Genomic DNA, 26397 nt, shown 5'->3' with positions numbered 1-26397 from the left:
GAATATAAATGCTCTAATTATGTGATGTTCGTAAAACTTCCATGCAGACCATGTCTCTTTATGGCTACATGAAGTCTGTATTCTACAGGAAAACTCGGCATTATGAGAGCAAAGAACAGTTCATGAAAATAGAGCATCGTGCAGAGAAGCAGGTTTTGTTGAATTTTGGAGAACAACAAATAGGAAGATATACGATGAAGTGCTCCTTCTGTCCTTTAAATTTGTCAATATATGAGCTATGCTTTGCTCTAAGACAGTGCAGTCTGAGAAGATGCTATGTTAATATACACTTCAAAATAGTTTTGCACCAGATGTACTTTGAGTGCTTCTGAAGGGTTTCTGCTGAGACAGTAGTCTCATTAAAGAGATGTCAGATTGCACTGCAATAATGTCACCCATTAGGTGAACATGGAAGTATGACATGCAATCTCAGGACAGTACAGAAGAGTACACTGTAAATGGAACCCTTGTGCTTAACATAAAGAGAACACAGTTTGTGGCCTGTTCAGTTCAGTATGTAAACATGCCTTGACTATTCATTACAACATTTTGATCGTACACACATTATTACATTGCGTCAGCAAGGCCTTCCTGAGAGGAAAATTACCACTAGGTTGGCGCACACAATAGTGATGTTAATACAATGTAAAGCCGCTATTGTGTGAAACAAACCGTTCATCATCTGCGGTCAACAACAGAAACTGATGACTACCACTTGCGAGTCTATCCTGGCAGGAACTAAGGAGACTCCACAACAGGGCTGCATAGTGCCTCCCTGACAGCAACTGGAAAAGCTGTATCTACTCGGACAATCCAAAACCATCTGCATAGGGCCCACCTACACTCCAGACCTCCTTGGCAAGCATCTTCCTGTACATCCCAACACTGTAGAACCTTGTGCAGATTTGTAAGAGAAAACTTGGACTGGAACCTGGCATTAAAGTGTCTGGTCTTCTTCAGTGATGAGTGCAGAATGTGTGAAGCACATGATAATTGTTGGAGGAGGGTATGGAGAGAGTGGAGTAACATCGGACGAGTCATATACACCATATCATTGGTCCAGCAGAGAGGTGGATCCATCATGTTTTGGGCCGGCATTATGTAAGGACATCAGACACCACTCATCACCGTTGAAGGCACTGCGACAAGTATACGATATCTGGACTGAATCTTCCAGCCTATTGTTCGGCCATACCAATAACATATCAGAGACAGGTTCATTCTGCAAGATGGCAATGCATGGGCACACAGCTCCCGTTATGTTAATATCTTCCTTATTGAGGCCCAAATCAATTGGAGAGAATGGTCTGCAGTGTCCTCTGGCATGAATCCAATTGAACATGCTTGAGACAATTTGAAACAGGCAGTGGTGAATTCGTAGGCACCCATATCTCATCCTGGACGACCTCCGGAGGGCTGCTTTCGAAGAATGGGACAGGGTCGAGTAGGACAGCCTCAGCCGCCACGTGGGCAGCATGCCATGAATGATCAAAGCATGCCTCATCACATGGGTTAGAGTAACACCATGCTAATACGCAGGTTGTAATTTCGAGGTTTGGTAGGTTCTTTTTCCAAATAGTGTGTTATGATTTTCGTAGGTTTATGTGTATTGTTCAAAGCAATTGTGTTATTCGTTATAGAAAGAATATATGTTTCTCCCATACTTTCTTTTGAGTTGTAAGCAACCTAGTACCTCAGCAATTTTGGTTTGGAGGTGTGTATGTAAATAGTATGTCATGAAACCTGCTGTTATTCTCTCTCTTTCAAATACAATCAAGGTTAGATATAAAAAATGTTGGTCCACTTCATACATAATAGTTCAGTTTTTAAAATGTTGATTAAAATCATACTGAGTAATTGAAATAAAGTTTAGGGGGCTCATACACCGCGAGAGTCGGTTTGCGCATACAGATAAATATTACATTATAGATTCATTAATATGTTACATAGAATTACAAAAACTGACATACTTTCAGTAGACACATAGAGCTTTCATTTCATATATGAATGGGAACAGTATATTAATTATTACATGAATTATTTTAAGAAACATATTCATGACTTTTTAACTTTACAAAGCACCAAAAAACACGATTTAACAAAAAATACTGATCTGAACTGATTGATTATTTTTTCCTGTAAAGAAGATGCTTGAAACTCAAGGATGAAGCACTATGAATGTTATAATGGAAATCGTTTTTAAAAAATTAAAAATTTAAATTTTCTCTCAAAAATTTAACAGTTTTTTGTTTAATTTTCCAAGTATATCTTAATTATTTTAAAATATAACTTCATGAACGTGCTTCATCCTGCAGAGATCATTAATAGGGATATTAATACCTAGTTTCATGCAGTTATCTCAAATAGTTATGGAGATATTGTGTTTTTCCCTCCAAAAAACAAACTTTCAGGAAAATAGCTTTGAAATTTCAACACTTCATATCGACTTAGACTGTGCTCAAAAAGCTCCTGGAGCTTATGTTTCGCCTTCCAACTCAATGTTTTTAGTGTGTTTTTCAAGTCTGAGTCTTCTCCGGGTTCTCCTTGCCTCCTTGGATGCCTCTTCTCTGCAGATTTCACTTGAAGAATATCTCGCTGATTCAGAACAGTTTCTGATATCTTCCCCGCAGTCACTTCCACAAAACAATTGTAGACTTCTTAGACCTTAGCCAAGGCACCTAATTAAATAAATTATCCTTCTATGTATTTCAGATACACCATTTTGTCCTGTAACAATGTTGAAGAATGATTTTTTACTACTACAAAATTCGCACTGAAAATTGAATTACTGGCCAGACCATGCATAGCAGTTTCTGCCAACGTAATGTTGTTATGGCAGGCTTTACAATACAGATTCTCACTTAAAGCAGTATATAAACTAGGAAGATATACAATTCTATAACCGACATTATGTATACTATGCACAGTTTCTTCACTTGTCGGTGTACCTCGTTCCGGGCTAACCTTCAAATCAAGCCTCCTGGCAGATGCACTATTTTTAGAAGTTCCAGATGTCTGAAGATCACTGGCTTCATTATTCCTGTTTGTATGTTAATTTCCAAGGAAACACCTCCTTTTGGACCTCACCACACTACCTTTCTTTCCCATTGTTATTCCGAAATAATATGTAACAACTCACAAAGATAACACACCACAAAGCTGCAGCTCACCACATGAAATACATCGGAACCGGAATACATATCAAAACAAAAGAAGTTTGCACCTTCCTGTTCATGGTTCCTTGACTACACCCAAAGTCCCTCGAAGTACAGGCAGCCATTTTTAGTCCACTACAAATCTGCAATCGGTCCGGTGATACGAAAACAATAACCGAGAATTTATACAGAGGACACTTGACAGTTGATGCCACACCCACTCCATTGACAGATGTGCACATGGTCTCACGTAATATGCTATATCTCTGCTATAATGCCGAACTTAGCTATGAAACTTAACAGATGCACTAAGAAAGGCACGGTCTTTCATATAAATGCAAAAAAGGAAAAACGGAAATTTTGATATCTCGTGGTGTATGAGCCCCCTTAGCCCCAATAACTTGGTAAGGTCACAGGAAACCAAATAAATATTTATTTTATTATTTTTTACAATTTGCTTTACATCACACTGACACAGATTGGTCTTATGGTCACGATCAAATAAATAACTTGCACTACATAATCGCATGCTAGCCCTGTGGTATAAGGGTAGTATTTCCGCTTCTTATCTGGAGGCAACAGGGTCTATTCAGCCTTGTTAAATCATCGGCTGTATGCTGCTTATCCATGAGCAACGAAGCCAGTTGTTAGATGATTAGATAGCAGTTTCAGACTGATTGATGTACCCTCAGTTCCTTTTCTTGTTAGGCAACCAATTTACACGGATAGTTCGAAGGCAGACGTTAAAGTAGGCTGTGCTTTCATTGTCAATAATAAGAGGTTTCTTCTCCCTCTACCTGAAACCTGTAGTGAATACACAGCAGAGCTTTATGCTATCCTTGAAGATCTGTGCTATCTGTGCTCTGTACTGACTCCTTGAGCTCGTTACAGTCTTATTGATGCATGTTTCCCGCAGCACCCTCTGGTGCAGCAGATCCAGGACCTGCTGACCAGGTTGTAGAGAGATAACAGCAGAATTACATTTCTGTGGCTCCCAAGCCACATAAGTGTAGTAAGAAACGAGTTAGCTGATAGCGCCGCCAAGGAGGCGGTCACATTACCCCGTTGCCTTACTAGTTTCGAGCCATTGATATTTATTCTCAGCTGAGACATCTGGTAATGTCCAATTGGGATTTGGAGTGGCAGGCCACCCCTCTTACCTACAAGCTGAGAGCAATAAAAGAAACTACAAAGGTATGGAAGATTTCCCATCGGGTTTCTCGGAGAGAAGCATTAGTATTATGTTGTCTTTGGATCGGCAACGTTATAGCAATACACTCCTACTTACTGATGTGTATTTGTGGCGGTCATCTTACCTTGGTACATATCCTTATAGAGTGTGTGAACCTGGCCGATCTGCACCGTATTCTCAAACCTCCGAGTACCATCTTCCTCATCTTACAAGATGATGAGCAGTCAGCAGACCTCGTCATCCGTTTTTTGAGGGATAAGGGCCTGTTTTATCATGTATGAAAGTGACTTTTCTATCTGTTTTGAATTTTTTTTTTACTGTTAACTACTATAGACTCCGTTTTAGTTCATTTTTATGTGTTTTAATGTGTTTTTTTTTAATTTGAATGCTTTATTCTATTCCAATCTATTTTATATCATTTTATAAGAAAATAAGGCATTGTGAATTAGATCCACTGATTATTTTATATTCATAATTATTTTTTCATCATCGTTTGTTTTAAATTCTTGTCAGTGGATATATTTTGAAATTTAAATTAAAATTACATTTCACCTTGTACCATGACCTATATGTAGGCCCCTTTAAACAACAATCATCATCATCATCATCACCATCCCTTGGTTTAAGAAGGATAACAAACTTTATCTTCTCTAATCTTGAAAATAAATATTATAGAAATTTATTCTTTTGGTGGCTAACCATTCACTACTGAATGTGCAACCTCAGAAACAAGTTAAAAACCGAGCTAGTGGTTGCACAGTTTGGGTCATATAGTCGTCAACTTGCATTCGGGAGATAGTGGATTTGAACCGCACTGTTGTCAGCTCTGAAGATGGTTTTCCATGGTTTCCCCATTTTCACACCCGGCAAATGCTGAGGCTGTACCTTAATGAAGGCCACTGTTGATTATTTCCTACTCCTAGCCCTTTCTGCCCCATTGTCACCATAAGACCTATCTCTGTTGCTGCAATATAAAGCAAATTGTAAAAATAAAAATAACAATTTTAAAAGTTACCAGGCATTTTTGTTCTTTAGTGATGAGCAATCACTCACTTGTCGTGGTTTTCCATATTCTGGAATGCTTGAATTTAACAACCAACATATATTTAACTGTTTTTAAATAATTGTGGTAGGACCTTGTTGTCTGATAGATTGAGAAATTGTATGTTTTGTGTGCATGGAATGTAGTAAAATGGAATTGATTTAATGTGATAAGCTTGCAGTGTCTGTTGTGCTGCCCTCTGACTGAGGACCTAACTGATACATCTTGATCAGCTAGTGCACTCAGTGACATGTGTGTCAGAGGAACAACAGTAATCAATTTGTGCATAAGTAGTTTTGGCTCTGTAATGCATCATTACATTCTGGAGGATCTTAGTGATCCTTAAGTATGTCTGCTGATTAAGAACCCCAGAAGAATTGATCAGATCAGTTTTGGGGTTGTCAGTGTTACATAAAACATAGTATTTCATACTTGAGGCAAAATCCATTGTATATATTTTCTTTTCAATCTTTGTCTCTTATGACTTTGTGGTGCCTGTTGTTTATCTCAGCAGTTAAAGAGTGCAGGAAAAAGCACCAGACATGATCTTCTGGCCACATGCAGTGTAAGACCATAGATTTATGCTTATTCCAAGCATGCAAACATCATAAATGTGGTGGTATAACTGATCTTTTGGAGTTTGGAAAATTCCTCTAGAACCAAGGTAAATATTGTTTGTGGAATGTGAAGCCTTGACAAATAAATGATAGGACATTTTAGTGCTTTAACACATCTACTGAAAGTTTTCTACTAATATATCAGACTAACTTTGGTATCAGTAACTCAAAAATTAATTTCGTCCCTGAACATTTCAGTAGTGCAAGTTGTGTAGTATTTACCTCACCCCTCTTCTGCTTGAAATAGAGTGTGCTATAGAGAATACATGGGGCAGTGATACAAGAGATTCAAGGTAATGTTGGCTATTGGTGAATAACTTTCCTTCCTAAGTTCACTAAAATATGTTGATTAAAATCATACAATAAAAATATGTTTTTCAACCCCAGTAATTTGGGAAGATCGTTGAAACTAAATAAATAACTTGGATGTCGTTCTAACGGGTGTGTAGTTGCCATCTGTTACATTGCAGATGTCATCTAGAAGACCATTGGAGCAGAAAAGCATTGCCCTCCCCTCTTCTAATGACACATCCCCTTTGAAATAAGTATACTGCCATCTCTCACACTGCTGAGGGCATCTCTGTTGGCCAGTTTTGCCATAGTTATTAAGTGTCCTCTAATTGGTGGTCCATTCAGTGAAACCCCATTTAGATTTAAACATTCATCTTTATACATTTCACCAAGACGTCCTATGCCGAACTACTGATGAGGAACCCGTCCCACTTCAAGATCGGGAAAGCACAATATTATTGATGTTGAAAGTGCTGTACCAGTTTGCATGCAAAATATTTGCTGCTAATTTGCTTCTCCACAGGAATTTGCTGGAAAATTTATCTTTATGTAGTAAGAAAAGCATTTGCCTCTGAATAGGAAAATGATCAATAGGAGACAGGAGTTAAATTTGACAAATTGGACATTGTCAGAGTTCACAAAATGATCAAAGCAGAATTTTAATGTGCATCAAGCGAATAAGTTGGCTGCACAGTTTGGATCTAGCAGCTGTGAGTTTGCGTTCGGAAGATGCTGGGTTTGGACCTCACTGTCAGCAGCCCTGAAGATGGTTTTCCATGTTTTAACATTTTTGCACCAGACAAATTAAGGCCACGGTTGCTTCCTATCCTGTCATGTTCTGTCCCATCATATGTTGCTGTGACACAAATCCAATGGAAAAATATTGCAGCATGAGCAGCAAATGAAGAACGAGTCACTGGACTGAGCACATTCACTCCACTTGAATCTGAGGCAAACTACTTAGGGTGTAGTAAAACATTCAGGAAGATGCTACTTGATCAGATGTGTGTCCTTCTTCTTCTTCTTCTTCTTCTTCTTCTTCTTCTTCTTCTTCTTCTTCTTCTTCTTCTTCTTCTTCTTCTTCTTCTTCTTCTTCTTCTTCTTCTTCTTCTTTTGGGTTTTCCCTGCCTGGTTTATTGGGATCAGCATTTATAATGGTTTTGACCTCATTTCACAGCCAGGTGCCCTTCTTGGTTCCAACCCTATGTGAAAGGATGTACTCATAATTGTGTGTTTCTGTAATGATTCATAGTATGGTGTGTTGTTGCATGTAGATGAAAAGAAGTGTATTAAGATAAACGCCAACTCCCAGTCCCCAAGCAGGATTAATTAACCATATGGAATTAAATCTCTGGCCCAGCCACGAATCGAATCCAGGGCCCTCTGCATAGAAGGCCATTAGGCTGACCATTCAAAGAAGGCACTTTTGATAAAGCATGTATGACTCAGCTGTTCCATTTTCAGGGCTTGTTCTTGAACTGAGATAAAATAGGCATATGAGGCAAGGTACTGTTTCCAGAACAGCTCTGTGCACTTCTAACAATCTGGTGACAACAGATGCCATTTGTAGCCATTGGCATTCCAGAAAGGTTTCCTTGCCAACTGATCCAACCTTTGCAGGTTATTTCCAAATTCTTCCATAATTTTTTAGGGTCTGCAATATTATTTGTTTAGCTCGTTGTCTTTAATCTTTGTTAAGTTCCACATGTATATCAGTTCTTGTTTGGAGCCATTTTTATATGCCTTCTTTTTGCTTTTTGGACTGCCCTAACTTCACTGTTCCATCAAGATGTAAATTTTTTCTATCTTTATACACGGTTGTCCCCAGGCATTCTGTTGCCATTTCTTCTACAGCATCCCAGTATGCCACTCATTCTCCTTCTTTATTCTGAAACTGCTGACTATCTAGTTCTTGGAGCTTTTCACTAATCGTATCCATGTACCTTAGTGTAATTCCCTTGTCTTGGAGATTTTCCACCATTACTGTTTGCAAACAGACTTCACTTTCTCCATCCTATGCCTGGTGATACTTTGTTTTCTGCAGATCAGAGAGTGGTCTGAATTATAAAATACCCAGAATATCCATACATCCTAATAGATTTCCTGAATTCTGAGTCAGTTATGATATAGTCTACTATGAATTTGGTGCCCCTTCACTTGCTTGTGTAGCAGTGAATATGCTTGAAAAATGAATTCACAACTTCTAATCCCATACTAGTACAGAAGTCCAGTAAATGCTTCCCATTCCTGTTAGCTTTCATATCTTCCCCATATTTACCCATTACTTTCTCATACAGCTGCCTCGATTCTATTTCCAGTTTTCACACAGAAATCTCCCGTTAACACTATCCTATATTTGCTGTTGACCCTGACTACATCACCACTCAGTGATTTATAAAACTTGTCATTGTCATCCTTTATCTGGTCCCTTACATGGTGAGACAATTCTTGTCCTAATTCCTACAACTACCAAATCTATCCACATCATTCATTCATTCATTCACATGCCTAATAGAAACTGTGTTGCATGCCATGCTCTTCTTAATAACGTTATTGTTTTTATGTCGTACTAACTATGATTATAGGTAACAAATTTCAAATTAATCCATATTGAAGAGCAGTATAGTGTAAAACAAAAGCTAAAGGTTTCCACCTATTCAATACTATTTGTAGTAACCTTAAAAGTTACATATATTTGTTGAAACTAGTTTCGGTCTTATTAGAGACCATCATCAGTCAAAATCAAAGTTAAGGCAAGATGAATGTAGATAAAATTTATGAAGCAAGCATGAAATTCAATGCAAGATAAGTAAAGAATTGAAAAACACTTATCACTAGGGTCCGGATGTTTATGACATGTCATATTTTATTTATTTATATTATTTCCATGTAAAATACAAGTTAAGCATAATTTTATCTACGGTGACTAAAATTATGCAATTTTCACGCATCATATAAAGTTGCATTTTGGCTCTTTTCATGTTTTTTGACATTTTCTGGTCATATTTCCCCGTGGATTTTGGTGTTTTGGTCATATTTTTATCCTTTTATTCAATTTTCACATATCTACTTTCTGTAGTCTCAAAGACAGATTTTTTACATCTCCTAATTGTTATCTGTTATTTCTTACAATATCTTTCTTAGAAATATATATTTATGTGAAGTAAGAGAGTAAGCTGTACAGAAAGAGACAGGTGCGTATAAAGCAACAGAATAGTGGGCCTCAGTTGAACTTTAATAATATGACGTATTTTAAATATGCACCAATAACATCCTGCGATGTTGAGCGATCTTTTTCCCCGTTACAAGTCAATGTTGCATGAAAATAGAAGATAATTCCTATTTGAAAACTTTAAAATGTATGTAATTTGCTCTTGTAATTCTTTCTGATTGCTCATCAAAATGTGACATTTATTTCATTCTGTGCAGAGTCGAGAGTTACTTCTTGGATCGAGTAATTAAATAAATTCAAAATACTGAATAATAATAAAAATTAATATTATTATAGAATGTGATATTTTTTTTAAAGTATATTTTCAATATAATGTTAATTTGAACAGCGGCAAGATTTTGAAGATTTCGAAAATGTGCCAAAAAATGTTAAAGTCATATTCATTGTAATATTTTAATACTTTTTTAGGTCATAATTGCTTACATATTTCTAACATATTTAGGTCATAAACATCCGGGCCCTACTCATCACAATCACATGTCCTGTGCAAGCTCTCAGCCTTCCTCCAATTTGAAGAATTGAATAGGTGGAAACCTTTAGCTTTTGTTTTACACTATATGTTTATGGTTTTTGGAGATACCAAAGTGCCAAAATTTAGTCCTGCAGAAGTTCATTTATGTGCTGGTAAACCTACCGACATGAGGCTGATGTATTTGAGCACCTTCAAATACCACCAGACTGAGCCAGGATCAAACCTGCCAAGTTGGGGTCAGAAGGGCAGCGCCTCATCCGTCTAAGCCACTCAGCCCGGCCATGCTTTTCTGTATGCCTTTCTACACCCTGCCTGTTCCCTTTTGACACACATTAAGAAAACCTTAATTTTAGAATTTTTCGGGGGTTAAAATGACAAGCCGGTAAGTCCTTGCCAAATATATAGAAGAGAGCCACATCGGATTCCTATTTTATTAGCGATATGATGACCTTTTATGAATTCTTCATGATTATTAAACGTAATAGAATAAAATATGATTTAATAGTAATGAATTGCATGAAATATAAGAACGAACACACCCTTCTTCTTCCACTGCTTTTCCCATACTATAGTGGGGTCGTGGGAGCAAACTGCATCGCACATATGGTTGGCCTTATTTTACGGCCAACCCTACATGGAGGAATGTTCTCACTATTCCATGTTCCTGTGGTATGTTATGTGATATGATGAGGAGTGTATTGAGACAGACTCAAACACCCAGTCCCCAAGTAAAATGAATTAACCAGGCGCTTTTGAAATCCCCGATTTGACCATGAATTCAGCCTGGGACACTCTGAACCGAAGGCTTTGATGCTGACCTTTCAGCCTAGGAACCAGATTATACACAGAACTTGAATTGTACATGTGTAATTTATTTAGGTGTTTAACATCGCATCATTTCAGACAGTTTTTACAGCAATAGGCTAGGAGAGGGCTAGGAATGTGGAAGAAGTGACCATGGCCTTAATTGAAGTACAGCCATAGCATTTATCAGGTGTGAAAATGGGACACTTTGGAAAACCATTTCCAGGGCTGCTGATAGTGGGATTCGGACACACCTCCCCCCCCCCATCTCTCGAATGCAAGCTTCATGACCCAAACCATGCAGCCAGGTTGCCCAATTGCTGTATAAATCTCTCCCTTTTCAGTAAAAGGAATATCTTAACCCTGAAAATGTATGTTTTCATGTCCCTAAGATTTAGGCAGAGTAACGTTAAGGGTTTCTTTACCGAATCATGACTGCTCCAGAAGCACATTTCTTTTGTCATAGACTGCCCTATTGTTCATACAACTGTCCCATTTTTACAAGTTTCTCTCAATTGTATGTCACAATTTCTTGAATTGTGGCCATTTTGATGTTTTATCTCGTCTCTCTTGACCATCACTGTCTTCATATAATCTAGATGTGAGCTATATTTGTATTTAGAAGATGTTAATGTGAATGCATGAAGGTTATGTAATACTCCAAAGGGATGCCTTAATGGGCATTAATTTGGCCTGAGGGATGAAATTCACTCAGTCTAGCTAATGAGCATTGATCTTAGCATCAGCTCAATGTACTGCTTTGACTACCAAACCTTGGAGTTTAGACTCTTTCCAGTTGAGGATTATTGTTTCTGTAGAGACATCAGTTCTATGCCTATATGTTTGCTGGCATCATAGTACTTGCATGTTTATATTATGTCTTCTGTATTTATTGGTAACTTAGCTTATTTATCTGACTAGATTTTTTTTTTTTTTTGTAACAATTTGATTTCACAATTATTTTCATTCTGTGGTATTGAGGGGAACTAGATATTAGAGGAATAATTTTAGTACGGTACTATATGGTACTCAGTGTTGTGTATAATGTTTACATTACAGTTCCCAGTCTCACCACAAAGCTTGAACACTACCATGACAATGAATACAGTGTTAAACACTGAGTTCTTTAGCAATTATGCGAATGATACTGCTCCGAATAATTTCCATGTTAATTAACAAAAAGGTAGTTGAGTTTAAAAGAAGAAGAGAAATGCAATTACTCGGTAATGAGTTTACAAAGGACCATGAGTTACTTTATCAAAATACTAAGCCAACATTCTTGAACAACCTCTGAGAGTTTGTCAGTAGAGTTCATACTCATTCTGTATATTGGTAGTTAATGTTAAACTAATGATATTACAATGCCAAATAAATAACAGTTATATCATGATTTATTTTTTCAATGTATCCAGTTGATACATAAACTTACAACTTTGTATAAACTTCAACAAGGTCAGCATATCTGCAAACCTTCAAAAATGAAATTCCTCTTAGTTCTGTGGAATCTTTATCAATGAAAATATATTCTTTCCGTGACTTCCGCATTAAGCATGTTAAGCCACGCTGCTCTATGAAATTGGGAAGCTATACAATTTTGTGATTCAAAGTTTTGAGTCCTGATACTGATAGTAGCTATCCTGATTCAGATTCATTGTCCTCTTATGTTTCCCTTTCACTATTAGGAAATGCTGGTGTATTACCTTATTTCAACTTCCTGGCCCCAAAATAACACAGGTTCTTACACTGCCTGAGACTCCACTCTAACACAAGTTGTCAGACTGTTCGTACAGCTACAAGTCTACAGACAGTGATCAAAGATACTCCAGGTCCCTAACATCAGTTAAAATTATTTGTTTTACTGTGTGATCTAAAAAATGAGAATTTTAATTTCTTCCATTTCTAACAACCACTATGATCTAGTAATTAATACTGTTGATTATTGTTTTGGAAGTCCCAGAATCTGTTCTTGGTTTCTTGATAGACAAGTGAACTTGAATTAGGTTGACCTATCCTCATCAGATCTATTGGGAATCTTATGAAATCCAAGGTTAAGTGCTGAAGGGTTCTTTGTTAACCTCATGCAGTCAGCCCTACATATGATTTAATGAAAAAGAAAAATAGCAGAGGATCTTTATTGGTTTTTTAACTAGGATATAAAAAATTATTTATCCAGAGTAATGAGGGCAGAGCTATTTCGGATAGAAAGTATTTTCGGATAATAATGGAAACTATTTTATGAAAGGAAGGAATACTCCATATGTATTGCATGTATGAATGTAATTTAAACTTTATTATTAGAAATATAGAATACAGTACAGTACTTTAGTTTTATATTACACAATAATCAGTTATCTTCTTTTGTTTGTCTTTCTACCACCGTTTGCTAGCTGCTATATCATGCCACCGCTTAATGTGTAAGATGCCAGCAGGCATTGTTTTACAACTTTGTTCAGTGAAACAGCATAGCAATTCCTTTAGTTGCTATGCTAAAATCACTACACACTTGTCAAATGCCTATTAACACATGCAACAAATAAATAACCTCATGGAAACTTTCTTATATCCAGTGCTTTATATCCATTGTCTGCTGTCAGTTTTGCCATCATTCACTTCCGTGTTGTCTGCTTTGGCTCTTCGCTGCAACATGGCACCAAAAATGTCATGATCTCTTAGGTGAATTTCTGCATTTTCTGAATGTAGCCACTTGTCTAATTCACTTTCTGTAATCTTGGAATTTGTGACTATATCTTTTAGATTGTCATAATCATCTGTGTCCTCTTCAGTCGTTAGTCCATCATTATGTTTGTTCCATAATTTTTAAAGAAACTTCAATGTAATTTTCTTCTTAGAACAGTAGATATCATGCGTCATGTTAATTGATTTTAATGAGTCTGTTAAGCTCTTACCGCATGACTCTCATTTGTGCAGTATAGAGCTCTACGAAAGTTCATGGTTATGACCAGGGCCTGGATTTTGATGGCCTAATAAGTGCCCAAAAAAGACTCAAAGATTTAAAATATGGCCTAAAAATTGAAGGAAGTTATTCAGTTACTGAGAAACATTTTTTTATAAAATTCTAGAAGAAACTAAATATTATTATTATTATTATTATTATTATTATTATTATTATTATTATTATTATTATTATTATTATTATTATTATTATTATTATCCCAGTCCTTTAGATTTTGCATGTATTTCTTCCAGTAAAAAGCACTGAATACCTGCATGCTATCATTACAATGTCTGAAAAAAATATAGTTACCGGCTAATCTAACGTAATATCGAACAATAACACTACGCTCTGTGTAACTGTAGTGCTTAGTGCTTACCGTATTCCATGAAGCAATAGATGACAGTCACCACGTACATGTTTCCAAAGGTAAAATACTGTTGGTTATCTACCAGCACGTTCTTGTTTTACGTTGGCATTCTGGACACAGTAAAACACAAATAACAAACACACACACTCACTCTCTCTCTCACTAAAGTGTTAAGGGGTATATAAAGATACTTTCTCAGTGCCCCAAATAAATGTTTAATCTTTTGACATTGTTTAATCCAAAGGTGCAATTATAATGAAATCAATCAATCCAGAAATCTCTCTGCAAAACTCAAAATAAAACAAAAAATACCCGAGTATGACACAATATTGACACAAAACCTTAAATGACCTAAACATTAAATCATAGCAAGAAACACCCAAAAATGACTTTATAATTAAGCATTTCTATAATCTAGGCATCATTACAGAGGTTTCCATACATGTTAACAATGTGTGTGATATATCATTTAACCTTTAACTACACGCGCTGCTGTGTAAAGTACACTGACTGACAGAGCAAATGCAATACCAAGAAGGAGTGGTCAGAACTTTATGCCAATTGCAGGATAGACTGACGTCACTGAGGTATGCTCATGATGTGAAATGCGCCGCTGTGTTGCGCTCGTAGCGAACGATAAATGGGACACGGCGTTGGCGAATGGCCCACTTCGTACCGTGATTTCTCAGCCGACAGTCATTGTAGAACGTGTTGTCGTGTGCCACAGGACACGTGTGTAGCTAAGAATGCCAGGCCGCCGTCAACGGAGGCATTTCCAGCAGAGAGACGACTTTACGAGGGGTATGGTGATCGGGCTGAGAAGGGCAGGTTGGTCGCTTCGTCAAATCGCAGCCGATACCCATAGGGATGTGTCCACGGTGCAGCGCCTGTGGCGAAGATGGTTGGCGCAGGGACATGTGGCACGTGCGAGGGGTCCAGGCGCAGCCCGAGTGACGTCAGCACGCGAGGATCGGCGCATCCGCCGCCAAGCGGTGGCAGCCCCGCACGCCACGTCAACCGCCATTCTTCAGCATGTGCAAGACACCCTGGCTGTTCCAATATCGACCAGAACAATTTCCCGCCGATTGGTTGAAGGAGGCCTGCACTCCCGGCGTCCGCTCAGAAGACTACCATTGACTCCACAGCATAGACGTGCACGCCTGGCATGGTGCCGGGCTAGAGCGACTTGGATGAGGGAATGGCGGAACGTCGTGTTCTCCGATGAGTCACGCTTCTGTTCTGTCAGTGATAGTCACCGCAGACGAGTGTGGCGTCGGCATGGAGAAAGGTCAAATCCGGCAGTAACTGTGGAGCGCCCTACCGCTAGACAACGCGGCATCATGGTTTGGGGAGCTATTGCGTATGATTCCACGTCACCTCTAGTGCGTATTCAAGGCACGTTAAATGCCCACCGCTACGTGCAGCATGTGCTGCGGCCGGTGGCACTCCCGTACCTTCAGGGGCTGCCCAATGCTCTGTTTCAGCAGGATAATGCCGCCCACACACTGCTCGCATCTCCCAACAGGCTCTACGAGGTGTACAGATGCTTCCGTGGCCAGCGTACTCTCCGGATCTCTCACCAATCGAACACGTGTGGGATCTCATTGGACGCCGTTTGCAAACTCTGCCCCAGCCTCGTACGGACGACCAACTGTGGCAAATGGTTGACAGAGAATGGAGAACCATCCCTCAGGACACCATCCGCACTCTTATTGACTCTGTACCTCGACGTGTTTTTGCGTGCATCGCCGCTCGCGGTGGTCCTACATCCTACTGAGTCGATGCCGTGCGCATTGTGTAACCTGCATATCGGTTTGAAATAAACATCAATTATTCGTCCGTGCCATCTCTGTTTTTTCCCCAACTTTCATCCCTTTCGAACCACTCCTTCTTGGTGTTGCATTTGCTCTGTCAGTCAGTGTATACCACCCATACTAAAGAATGTTGTAATGGTTTCATGTGCTCTTAGGCACCATCTAACCTATTTCTGAGATGTTCACTATGACTACAAGCAGTGCCATTGTTGGTGGATTTGTTAGTGTAGATTCATGGGAATAGACAATGAACTGTAGCGTGTGGTGAACAGAGTACACCATGCATGTAGTTATGTAATTGCAATATTGATTCAGTTATTTAACTCACTATCTTTTCTTTTACACGATATTTTAATAGAATTATAAACTATCGCCAGCCTCCGTGGCTCAGACGGCAGCACGTCGGCCTCTCACCGCTGGATACCGTGGTTCAAATCCCGGTCACTCCATGTGAGATTTGTGCTGGACAAAGCGGCGGCGGGACAGGTTTTTCTCCGGGTACTCCGGTTTTCCCTATCATCTTTCATTCCAGCAACACTCTCCATTATCATTTCATAGCATTTATCACTCATTAATAAATCACCTTGGGAGTGGCGACACGACCCCATTGTAATAACAGCCTATATATGTTTCATTCATTACATCCCTGACCCGGTCAATGACTGGAAAACAGGTTGTAGGTTTTCATTATAAACTATCGCCATGTCTCGTATGGTTCTGTTTTTGTAGGGCTTGCATATGGGCTAAAATTCCGAAGCAGCTTGCTGAAATCTATCAGGTTATAGTGCAAGAAGAATTTGAAGAAGAAAAAGAAGATGAGGTTAAAGGAGATGCAGATACTTACAAAGAATTTATAGAGGAAAATTATCACAATACAGAATCAGAAGAAGATTCTAGTGACTCGGGACAAGAAAGGGATAGTTCCAATAGTGGTGAGGACAGTGAATTTATTTTTTCAGTTGGTGAATATAACAGGAATGAACAATCAAATCATACACAATTCAACATACATTATGAATTACCATAAATACCAATGAGATTTTCTCGAAGCCTTGTCTATATCTGCTGAAACCACATCATAAAGACAGAGCTGAACTTAGAGACCTGTCTACCAACACCCAGCTCTTTCTGAGAAAATACAAAAGGCAAGAGGAACAGCAAGAGAAAGGCCCTCCATCAAAAATACGACGACGGTGCTTCTCTTGTGGCAGAAGAACAGGGTGGGCAACGATGACATGCAGTGCGTGTAAGAGATCAGTGTGTAAAGAACATGCAGTTACTCACTTGTCCAGAATGAAGAATTGAGATTGTGGTGAAGACATAGTGACTGAACTGAAATGTGGCTGAAGTGATATAAGTGAAATCAATTTTCCACATTTATGAAAATATTTCCAAGTAGTTTCATTCCAGAATTCAGTATAATGATAATTCACTATTTCTTCATGCTGCCGACAATGTACTTCACTGTTTTCATATTATTATCCAGTAGACCTAAACCATGCTTGCTTGTAGAACAGTTGATTTAATGTGTACCATTTATTAAATATAAAATGTTTATGTGAATTCTTGACTTCATTCTCTTGGTGTACGAAATACACCATCCGTGTACTTACTATATATTAATAGGCTTGTGTAGTCGTCAAAGGTTAAAGGATGTCATCAAAATACAGGCCCCCGGTTATGAGGTTTGAAAACTTCTTAGGATACCTTGACCCATAAGCTGAACATGTAGCATTTGGGGGAAGAAACTGAATGACAGGGGCAACTCTGCAGTTGACTAGGATGTGTTGGGGCATTAGCTATCAACAAAATAGCCCTCCTGGATCATTTTATAGAATGCAGAAACTTTTCAACATCTGGTATAAAGCTTTCGTGAAACCATTCTCCAAAGAGTTTCGAAGATATCTAAGCACGTTTTCAAGCTTGCCAATGTACTGGAAGTGTGAAATATTCTTTAGAGCCTTTGGACTTTTCTGTGCACATAAAGAAATTCTATGCATACCAGAAGCATCGGCATACACTAAAGCAGTTATCCTTTCCTTACTAATTTTGTGTCCTAGTGCAGATACTTCCTTTTTGGATGCCAGTGATTTTTTTGGCAATATTTTGAAATTCAGTATTGTTTCATCATCACTGAAGATCTGGTCCTTTCTTAATCCCTCATTAAAATCCTGAGGTTCGGTTTTAATGCCATCAACAGCCCTTTCATCCACCGATAACTTCTCTACACTTAGATGTTGTTGACGTATGCCATACCTATTTTTTAATTTAACTAACCAGCCAAAACTACCTCCAAAATTTTTTCCACTTTCCCCTATAATCTCTGCAAATAGTTTTGAACCAAGCAAGTTACTTCACTTGTTTGGGTCACATAGCTATCAGCTTTCATTTGGGAAATAGTGGATTCGAATCCCACTGTTGGCAGCCCTGAAGATGGTTTTCTGTGGTTTCCCATTTTTACACAAGGTCATGGTCACTTCCACCTATCCGTGTCAGTGAGATGTAAAACAATTTTTTTTTAAAATACAGTTTTGCTTTCTCAGGTCTAGATAATGTTATCCCTGTATTACGTTGTTGAGTAACCAAAGATACATTGCTTCACTAACTTTTCAAACTGTACTTCTTTCATAGTTCTGCAGTTTAGTATTTTACAGTGTTGTAACATTTCATAAAATTGTCCCAGTTTCTACTTGCCTCACTGCTTCAGGTTTTTCAGGTTTTTGTCATATTTGAAGCTTTTTTCAGTTTAGATTCATTTAATTTATAAATGTAAGTTTCTTCAGTCCATCAAAACGACAGAATTTTTGGAAGGAATACTATTCAGGGTAGGTGAACAACAAGATCAAGTAGGAACAAAACTAACTTTCATTCAGTGGACACCAGCTGATCGCAAAAACATAACAAGTAAACTAAGGGGGTGGAAAGTAGACTTACTGCATTCCTACAATGTCATTCACTTACATTCAGTGAGAAGGGCTTCACCCTGCTGTGAACTTGAAAACAAAACAGCAGCACCATCATGTGTATGTTCTGTATGGAGGGACATTCAGAAAATAAACTTTTTGTGGTACTTTGTTTAAATGTGCTGTTACTGTATAATAAAATATAACAATAGAACTGTTGTAAAGGTCATATCTTTTCAAGACACAAGATTCTGCAGTATAAGATGTGCATTATTTTACTTGAACAGAATGGCTCATTGCATATAGAACAGAAGACCTGGAGGTATAGGTTCAATTACTGATGTTAACAAAGGATGGCCAGCTGGCTTGCATTTGTTGTTGCTGGGGCAAGTGTTTCTATTGTTGGTTATGCTGGCTCTGGGGTTGTAGCTTTAGCTGGTGGATCAGTGTTGATTGTCACTAAAACTACTGTACTTGAGAGACAGATGTTTTCAAAGTATGGTGTTGGCTGTCTTGAGAATTGTTTTCTCATTTGAATTTCAGGTAAATATTAGAACATTACATCTAAATGTAATATAATGACTCTTCTTTCATGTGTGTGCCACATGCCTATACATATGCCAATAAACCAATTAGCTCAGATCATTTTCTATTGCTCATGCTATATACAGTAGCTTAAACTTCAAAGATGAGGTGTTTGCTTCATTATACCAGGTGTATTAGTTGCCCTTACTAATATTTTTTTCTGCAGCCCAACAAATGTGTGAAATTGTTCTGAGGTAGTAGGGTACTAATGCACTGTAAGTTTATCCTGCAAACGATTCTGAACACTATTATAATTCCTGCAGTGTGACTATAGACTGTTTGAAAAATATGACATCCTTAAATCATTTATCATATGTCAGTCTACCATTTAACTATGGACACAGCTCGAATAACCCACTCTTGAGTGCACGGGCAATTTGCACAACAGGTGAATATCAGCCAGACTTACGTACTACAAATACTGCATACACATAAATATCACCCCTACGCTGAACAGCTAAACCAGGAGTTCCATGGGTGGGATTTTGAAGCTCAAATTAATTCCTATGATAATAATATTGTGTAACAGCTTCCTATTTTTGTGCAGGCCTTAGATACAAGGATATTCATTGTTCTGTGTTTATTGTGCATATCAAAAGGACAGATGTTTTCAGGATATATATAAAACTGAGTTTTTCTGTAGAACAGTATTGGTAGGGGGCAGCTGTTCATCTGGTATTTTGTGATCTGAGGTTTCATTACCTAAGCTTGCTTATGAAAACACATTCTTGTCAGGGAGTTTTTTTGTTAGCAATTATAATACTGCCTGCATTTTGAGCAGTCCTATAAAGTACTGTAATTGAAATTAACTGCATAAGTAGTGGTTCAATTATGGCTTATAATTTTGTCATGCTTTGGATACCTAAAGTCAGACCCTCGACATGTTTCTTCTTTTGGATTGTGAGTACATTTGTCACTTGGATCTTTTAAGTGTGACATAATATTGTTACTTTTTTATAGGTAGTTTAAAATTATAATATTGTTCCAGGTAAAGCATTTGGTAATATTGGAGGCTATATAGCTAGCACACACCACCTTGTGGACATGATTCGTAGCTATGCTGCTGGTTTCATATTTACTACATCTCTTCCACCAACGGTGCTTGCTGGTGCCCTCATGGCAGTCAACATCCTTGGTTCTCATGAGGGTCAGATGCTGCGAAAGAAACATCAAGAAAATGTTCGGTATTTGCGTGAGAAACTTTTGAATGCAGGTCTTCCTGTGGAACTCACACCATCACACATCATCCCTGTCAAGGTAATGTTCATTTTGCTCATTAACCAGAAATGCCATCTTCTGGTATAGTTATGGATCAAAGTCTGTTTGTACATTATGATACATCATACTGTAAAATTCTGGAGGCCAAAATCATTGGTGTAGGTCATAGGAAAAATGCCATTATTTTTATAGATTTATAGAAGTACCATTTTGCAAAAAAAAAAAGGTTGTAAACAGCTTAAGTTGATATTGTATTTACGTAGGATAAAGGCACCCGACAGTGCCAGTCTCATAGTGTGCACATTTCTGTTTTTCAATAGTTGAAGACACTGCCATGGAACATTTTGTTGTTCGTTGAGTTGGCTAATAGGTGGGGTGTGTTTGAAACGGCTTTCCAATAACCGTTGTTTATGTGAGTTGAAAACAGGAGTAAGATATTTCTGCTTTTCCGATATAATTTTAGACAGTTGAAGGAATGGATTATGGATTTACTTTGTATACATACTTCAAAAGCTAATTTACAAGCAATCATTAGTAAAGGATATATTGTATAATTCTGATTTGTGCTGTCATCTGTCCACATTTTTGAAAGCTACCAACACTGTACCAGAGAGTGCTCAGTTCAAGTTACTACAAGAGTATGTGCGTAGGCAGATTTGTACTGTTGAAATTGGCGAGTGGCTACACAACCATCCCGACTTTCCATTTGTGCCTCTTTTTTTTTTTTTTTTTTTTTTTTTTTGCAAAGTATATGAAAGAGTGTCGAGCATTGAAAATATGAAACATTCTTTCCAAGCCATGGGAATACATCCCTATTATACAGACATTTTTTCTGAGAAGGATTTTCTGCCTTAAGAAGTTGCTAATAGATCATTTGATGAAATCCACTTGGAGGACAGAGTTGAGGAGAATGGGTGAAATACAGACCAGTGACGATGAGCCAGGTGGCTCTGCGATTCCTTGAATATCATTGCTCTATCAAAAGCTTGGACATTCACTAAGATGAGATCAACCTAATATTGAGAGATTGTGACTCATTTGCTCTGTAGGAACACCCTTATGGAAGGAAATAATATCAAAGAGGAACAAGCAGCAATGGAGTACTTTAAGAAAGTCAACAGGTGTAATTCTTTAGGAGATTCTTCGTACTCAAGGAAAGAGACAGTTCCAGAAAAATTGGCTGAAAATGATGTCAACATATTTTGCTCAAGATGTGGTGAACGCAACGAGGAACTAATAACTGAAGACTGGATTAAGTATACAAAGTGCAAAAAGTAGTGGCAGGAAGAGTGTTCTTCATTTGAAGGATCTGTGATATTTGTTTGCAGTGTTTTCTAAAAGCACACTCTTCAGGACAGCTTTGATAACTGTTAGGAGCTTGAGTACATGAGCATGCGTTTTTCATAATTCCATGAATTATATTCTTTCATGTGATTTTTTTGTAAATAACACAAAACTTAGTTTAGAAGGTCCTGTTTATGTACATACAATTGGTATAAGTATTTTAATGTAGCTCTCAAAAATGTCCTGCCACAATCTCCTAGGTTGATGATGGCAAATTAAGTTGCCTAAACCGGTACCAGAAATGACATTAAATAAAAATGTGATATTTTAATAATTTCACTATTTTGTGGTATTGAACAGGTGGAAAACCCCACCCTTATTTTTGATTGTAAATTACCATATTTACTCACGTAATTTTCCCTCCCTGATTTTTAGAGCAAAAATTTGGAAAATAATCACATAATAATCACCCTTTTATCTATGGTTTCCAGTAGTTGCGAACCTACGACTTAACTCGTTTTCATGATTCATGTCAATGTACGGAAATCAGGAACTAGTTTGGAAATTCTAGTTCATGTTTCCCATGCTAGGAGAGGAGGAAGTGACTGATTACTCAACATTCCTGCGCCCAGGGCCAGAACACACCTGTGACTGCTAGCCATAACTCGCGCTTGTTTTCAGCTGTGACTCGCACACTTACAGTAATCGCTTTCGACAGTGTTTTTATGTGTGAATTGTTGTGCGAAGTGTTTGATTTGACATTGATGGGAAAGAAAAACAATAGTTACGGTGCACAATTTAAATTGTCTCTAATAGAATTTGCCTAAAATAACGGCAATTGTGCTGCATCTCATGGATTTTCCTTAGCACCATCACACGTGCGTTACTGGCGGAAGCCAAAAGAAGAATTACAGTGTACCAAGGAAACAACTTTATCATTTCAGGGACCGAAAACAGGGAAGCATCCAGAAATTGAAAAGGAGGTTCTTTCTTACATAAATCAATTGAGAAATAATGGCTTTTCAGTTTCCTACAAGATGCTCCATTTAAAGGATGTAGAAGTAGCAAAAACCTTGAAAATTCCTGATTTTAAAGCTAGCAGAGGGTGGCTTTGTCGATTCATGAAAAAGAACAATCTTTCTTTTCGATGAAAGACATCTCTATGCCAGCGACTTCCGAAGGACCACAGTGAAAAAATCGTGCAGTTTCAAAGATTTGTAATTAGGAAGCGGCACAAGTACAATCACCTGGTTTCGCAAATTGGAAATGCAGATCGAAATCTGATTTTCTTTGATATGCCGAGAAACACTACAATTACCGAAAAGGGAGCATCCAGCATAGTCATGAGGACTACTGGGGCAGAGAAGCTACGCTGCACAGTTATGGTGGCTGTTACTGCAGATGGACAAAAACATCCTCCCTATGTACTTTTCAAGAGAAAAACAATTCCTAGAGGGAAATTTCCTTCTGGTGTGCACATTCGTGTCCAGGAGAAAGGATGGATGGCGACGGATCTCATGAAGGTTTGGTTGCTTGTTGTGTGGGGAAGACGGCCTGGCCATCTCTTAAACCACTGTGCCCGTGGCAATGGTCAGCCAGAAGACTGATGCTGCTGTAATTCCTGGTGGCTTGACGTCAGCCTTGCAGCCTCTTGACGTAAGCATCAACAAGCCATTCAAAGACAAACGTGTGGTGGGTATATTCTGAATGGATGGCGGGAGGTTCTCATACTCTGACGCCTACCGGAAAAATCAAGAGGCCTTCACTAAAATTGTTATGTGAGTGGATTGTTCAAGCATGGGGACTGATTTCACAAGACATTATTGTTTTCAAGAAAACTGGCATTTCCAGTGAACTAGATGGAACTGTAGATGACTGCATCTGGGAGATGGAAGAGAATGGGAGTGATTCGTCGCAGAGGACTTCGGTAGAAAGCGATGATGAATGACATGGTAAGTCTATTTCCTTGAAGTGAAATGCAAATTAGCATAGGCAGTTTTACAGATTTTACCATAATACAGTACTCTAATTTATTTCAGGTATATCTGGTTCCTATCTTCAGCGAATTCTTAAGTGATATTAAAAGATGACGGTTTCCGTATAATTATTGCTAGGGAACATATTATTGCCTTCAATTTTTTATTAAAACTGTGTTATACATATTTTCAATTATTTTGTACTACTGTATTTTAGGCCTAAATAAATTTTGTAACTTCAGTACGGTAATTATATCCGATTTTTCATTTCTATTTTTAAGTTACTTTTGCATAATTTTCCATCCCCGTTTTTGAGGTCGAAGAAAAGTAAAAACAGAAATGGGGAAAATTACATGAGTAACATGTCTGATCTTATGTCCCTGTACACTAATTGTGCATAAGTCTAGTCTAGCAAGCAGGGGTGGCTCGTGAGGTAATGCCGCGGTGTGCTATGGCACCAATAATGTAATAAAGAAAATAAAATGAGATCCTTTATCTCCTAAGGACAGTTTATATTAAATTTCAAGAAAATGTACGCATATTTTATTCTGCCTTCATTTGAACGAACGTGCAAACCAACATGCACTCTGGCAGCGCTTGTCTGAGTGTGGAACCAGATCTCACGGGCACTGCTTCCTAACCTAAGACACTGTAAAACACGGACTACTTGGCTTGAGTTTGTATGTGTTGTTAAGGGCTGAAGGAATGCCAGTAGTTGTGTGACACAACACTGTAATTTCATCCACTAGAGAGCAGCATGTAACAAGTACAAGTCAAAACTGCTTTATATTTCAACCACTAGAGTACAGGATATAGCAGGCACCGTGTAGGCAACACCCAGTGTTACCAGTATAGTGTTCTTTTTAACACTCTATCTGATGACTAATACTTCTTTTAATGACTAGATATTATTCTTTCTCTCATGTTAAAATAGACAGACACCTAGCAATTATTTTTTTAAACTGGTATAAATGTTTCTCTGTTCATAACAGAACAATCTAGGAGTTTTGCAATGAATTTTGCTCTATTTCATTTATGTAAGTTGGCAACAAAGTTGTCTTTAGCTACCAGAACGCAAGCACAAAATATCAAAATTGCTAACTTTTAACTTTTCTGGTGTTAATTTTGTGTGTTTATGAATAGTGTCCTTAAATTATTTTTGTGTGTAATGAAATTGAGTGCAGCAGATATTCCTTCCAAAAGAGAGAGTGATATATATATATATATATATATAGAGAGAGAGAGAGAGTGGGGGCGGGGGGGTAGCCTTAAAGTTGAAGGTAGGGCATTTTGTAAATTTCCGTTTCATGGGAACTGAAATTGTGACCAAGTGTTTGTGCACGTGCATATGTTGGGAATAGCTATAGTTACTTTATTTCTGTGTGAGGCAAGCCCATATTATGCTCAGTACTGTTCTTATCAATTCATTTGAAGGTGTTGTTAGAGGCTTTGGAACAAATACTTTCTGTGAGTAGATGCTACAGATATTTTCTTCATATTTTTGTTCTTTTTTTGCATAGAGGTTGTTAATCTGTTCAGTAATTTTCTTAAAAATAGAATTTTAAAAGTGCCTGTGGATTAAAGTAAATATTCATGTATAAGATCCTCAATTTTTAAATTCTTTTCAAATGATAATTCATTTAAAGAATGCTCTTGTACATCAGCACAGTTAAGTAATGTGATTTTATGTAACTTATAGCATAGGTAAATATGGACTGTCAATACTTGCAACTTTGAATTACAAATTTTGAATTTGGTGGCACTACCAATAGGATAATCACAGCCACTACTGCCAGCAACCATGTGAATGTTACAACGCAGGTTTATGATAGGGCTTGTTCATTTTTGGCAGCACAACCCTCCACAATTTGGAAATTTCAACACCATTAAGATATACTGTATTTTGTTTGAGCTACAAAATTTGCTTTTGAGGAATATCTCACATGATTGGTGGTAGATAAACTAATCCTAGTATTCTGAGCTTATAGGGAATTTATTTATGCTGAATGAATGCACCAAAGGTGTTTACATCATAAACTTATCAGAAGTCAGGGAAGAGAATTCTGTCAACAACTATCAACTTGAGAGATATCATCAACTTGTAGTCTAGCTTAAGCCAGTGAGGAGGACGGACGTCTCGTGTGGCGTGCGCCTGCTGAGTGGAGTGGATTAAGAGTGAGGAAGCGGTAAGGTCAAGCGGTCGGCAAGGAGATAGATACGATGAATTGGGTAGACGTAGAGGTTATGAGGAAAGTAGTAAGAGAAGTAATACAGGAGGTATGTCCGTTTGAACAATTAAAGAAAATGCTTCAAGAACAAGGCCAGGAGCAAGAAAAGACGAGACAGTGGATTCAGGATTATATGAAGAATACGAAGGCGATGATAGAAGGCAGCGAGAAAGAACTGGTGTCACTAAGAGAGAAAATAAAAAATATGGATGAAGAGATGGTAAACCTGAAGAAAGAAATCGAATTCTGCAGACAGGAGCG

The 26397-nt window shown here is 38.0% G+C and overlaps 1 protein-coding gene across 2 annotated transcripts in view; it reads left to right on the top strand.

The window, feature by feature from the left end:
• Positions 1–26397, top strand: part of Alas (5-aminolevulinate synthase) — a 164031-nt gene that overhangs the window by 132057 nt on the left and 5577 nt on the right. For both annotated transcript variants that reach the window (XM_067141326.2, XM_067141327.2), the window contains exon 9: positions 20419–20687. In XM_067141326.2, coding sequence (XP_066997427.2) covers positions 20419–20687 — 269 coding nt within the window. The remainder of the gene's footprint in view (positions 1–20418; positions 20688–26397) is intronic.

This window comes from Anabrus simplex, chromosome 2 (assembly GCF_040414725.1).
Source record: "Anabrus simplex isolate iqAnaSimp1 chromosome 2, ASM4041472v1, whole genome shotgun sequence".
Taxonomy (NCBI): Eukaryota; Metazoa; Arthropoda; class Insecta; order Orthoptera; family Tettigoniidae; genus Anabrus; species Anabrus simplex.
Note: the sequence above shows the minus strand (reverse complement) of the source record. Positions and strands in the feature narration are given on the sequence as shown.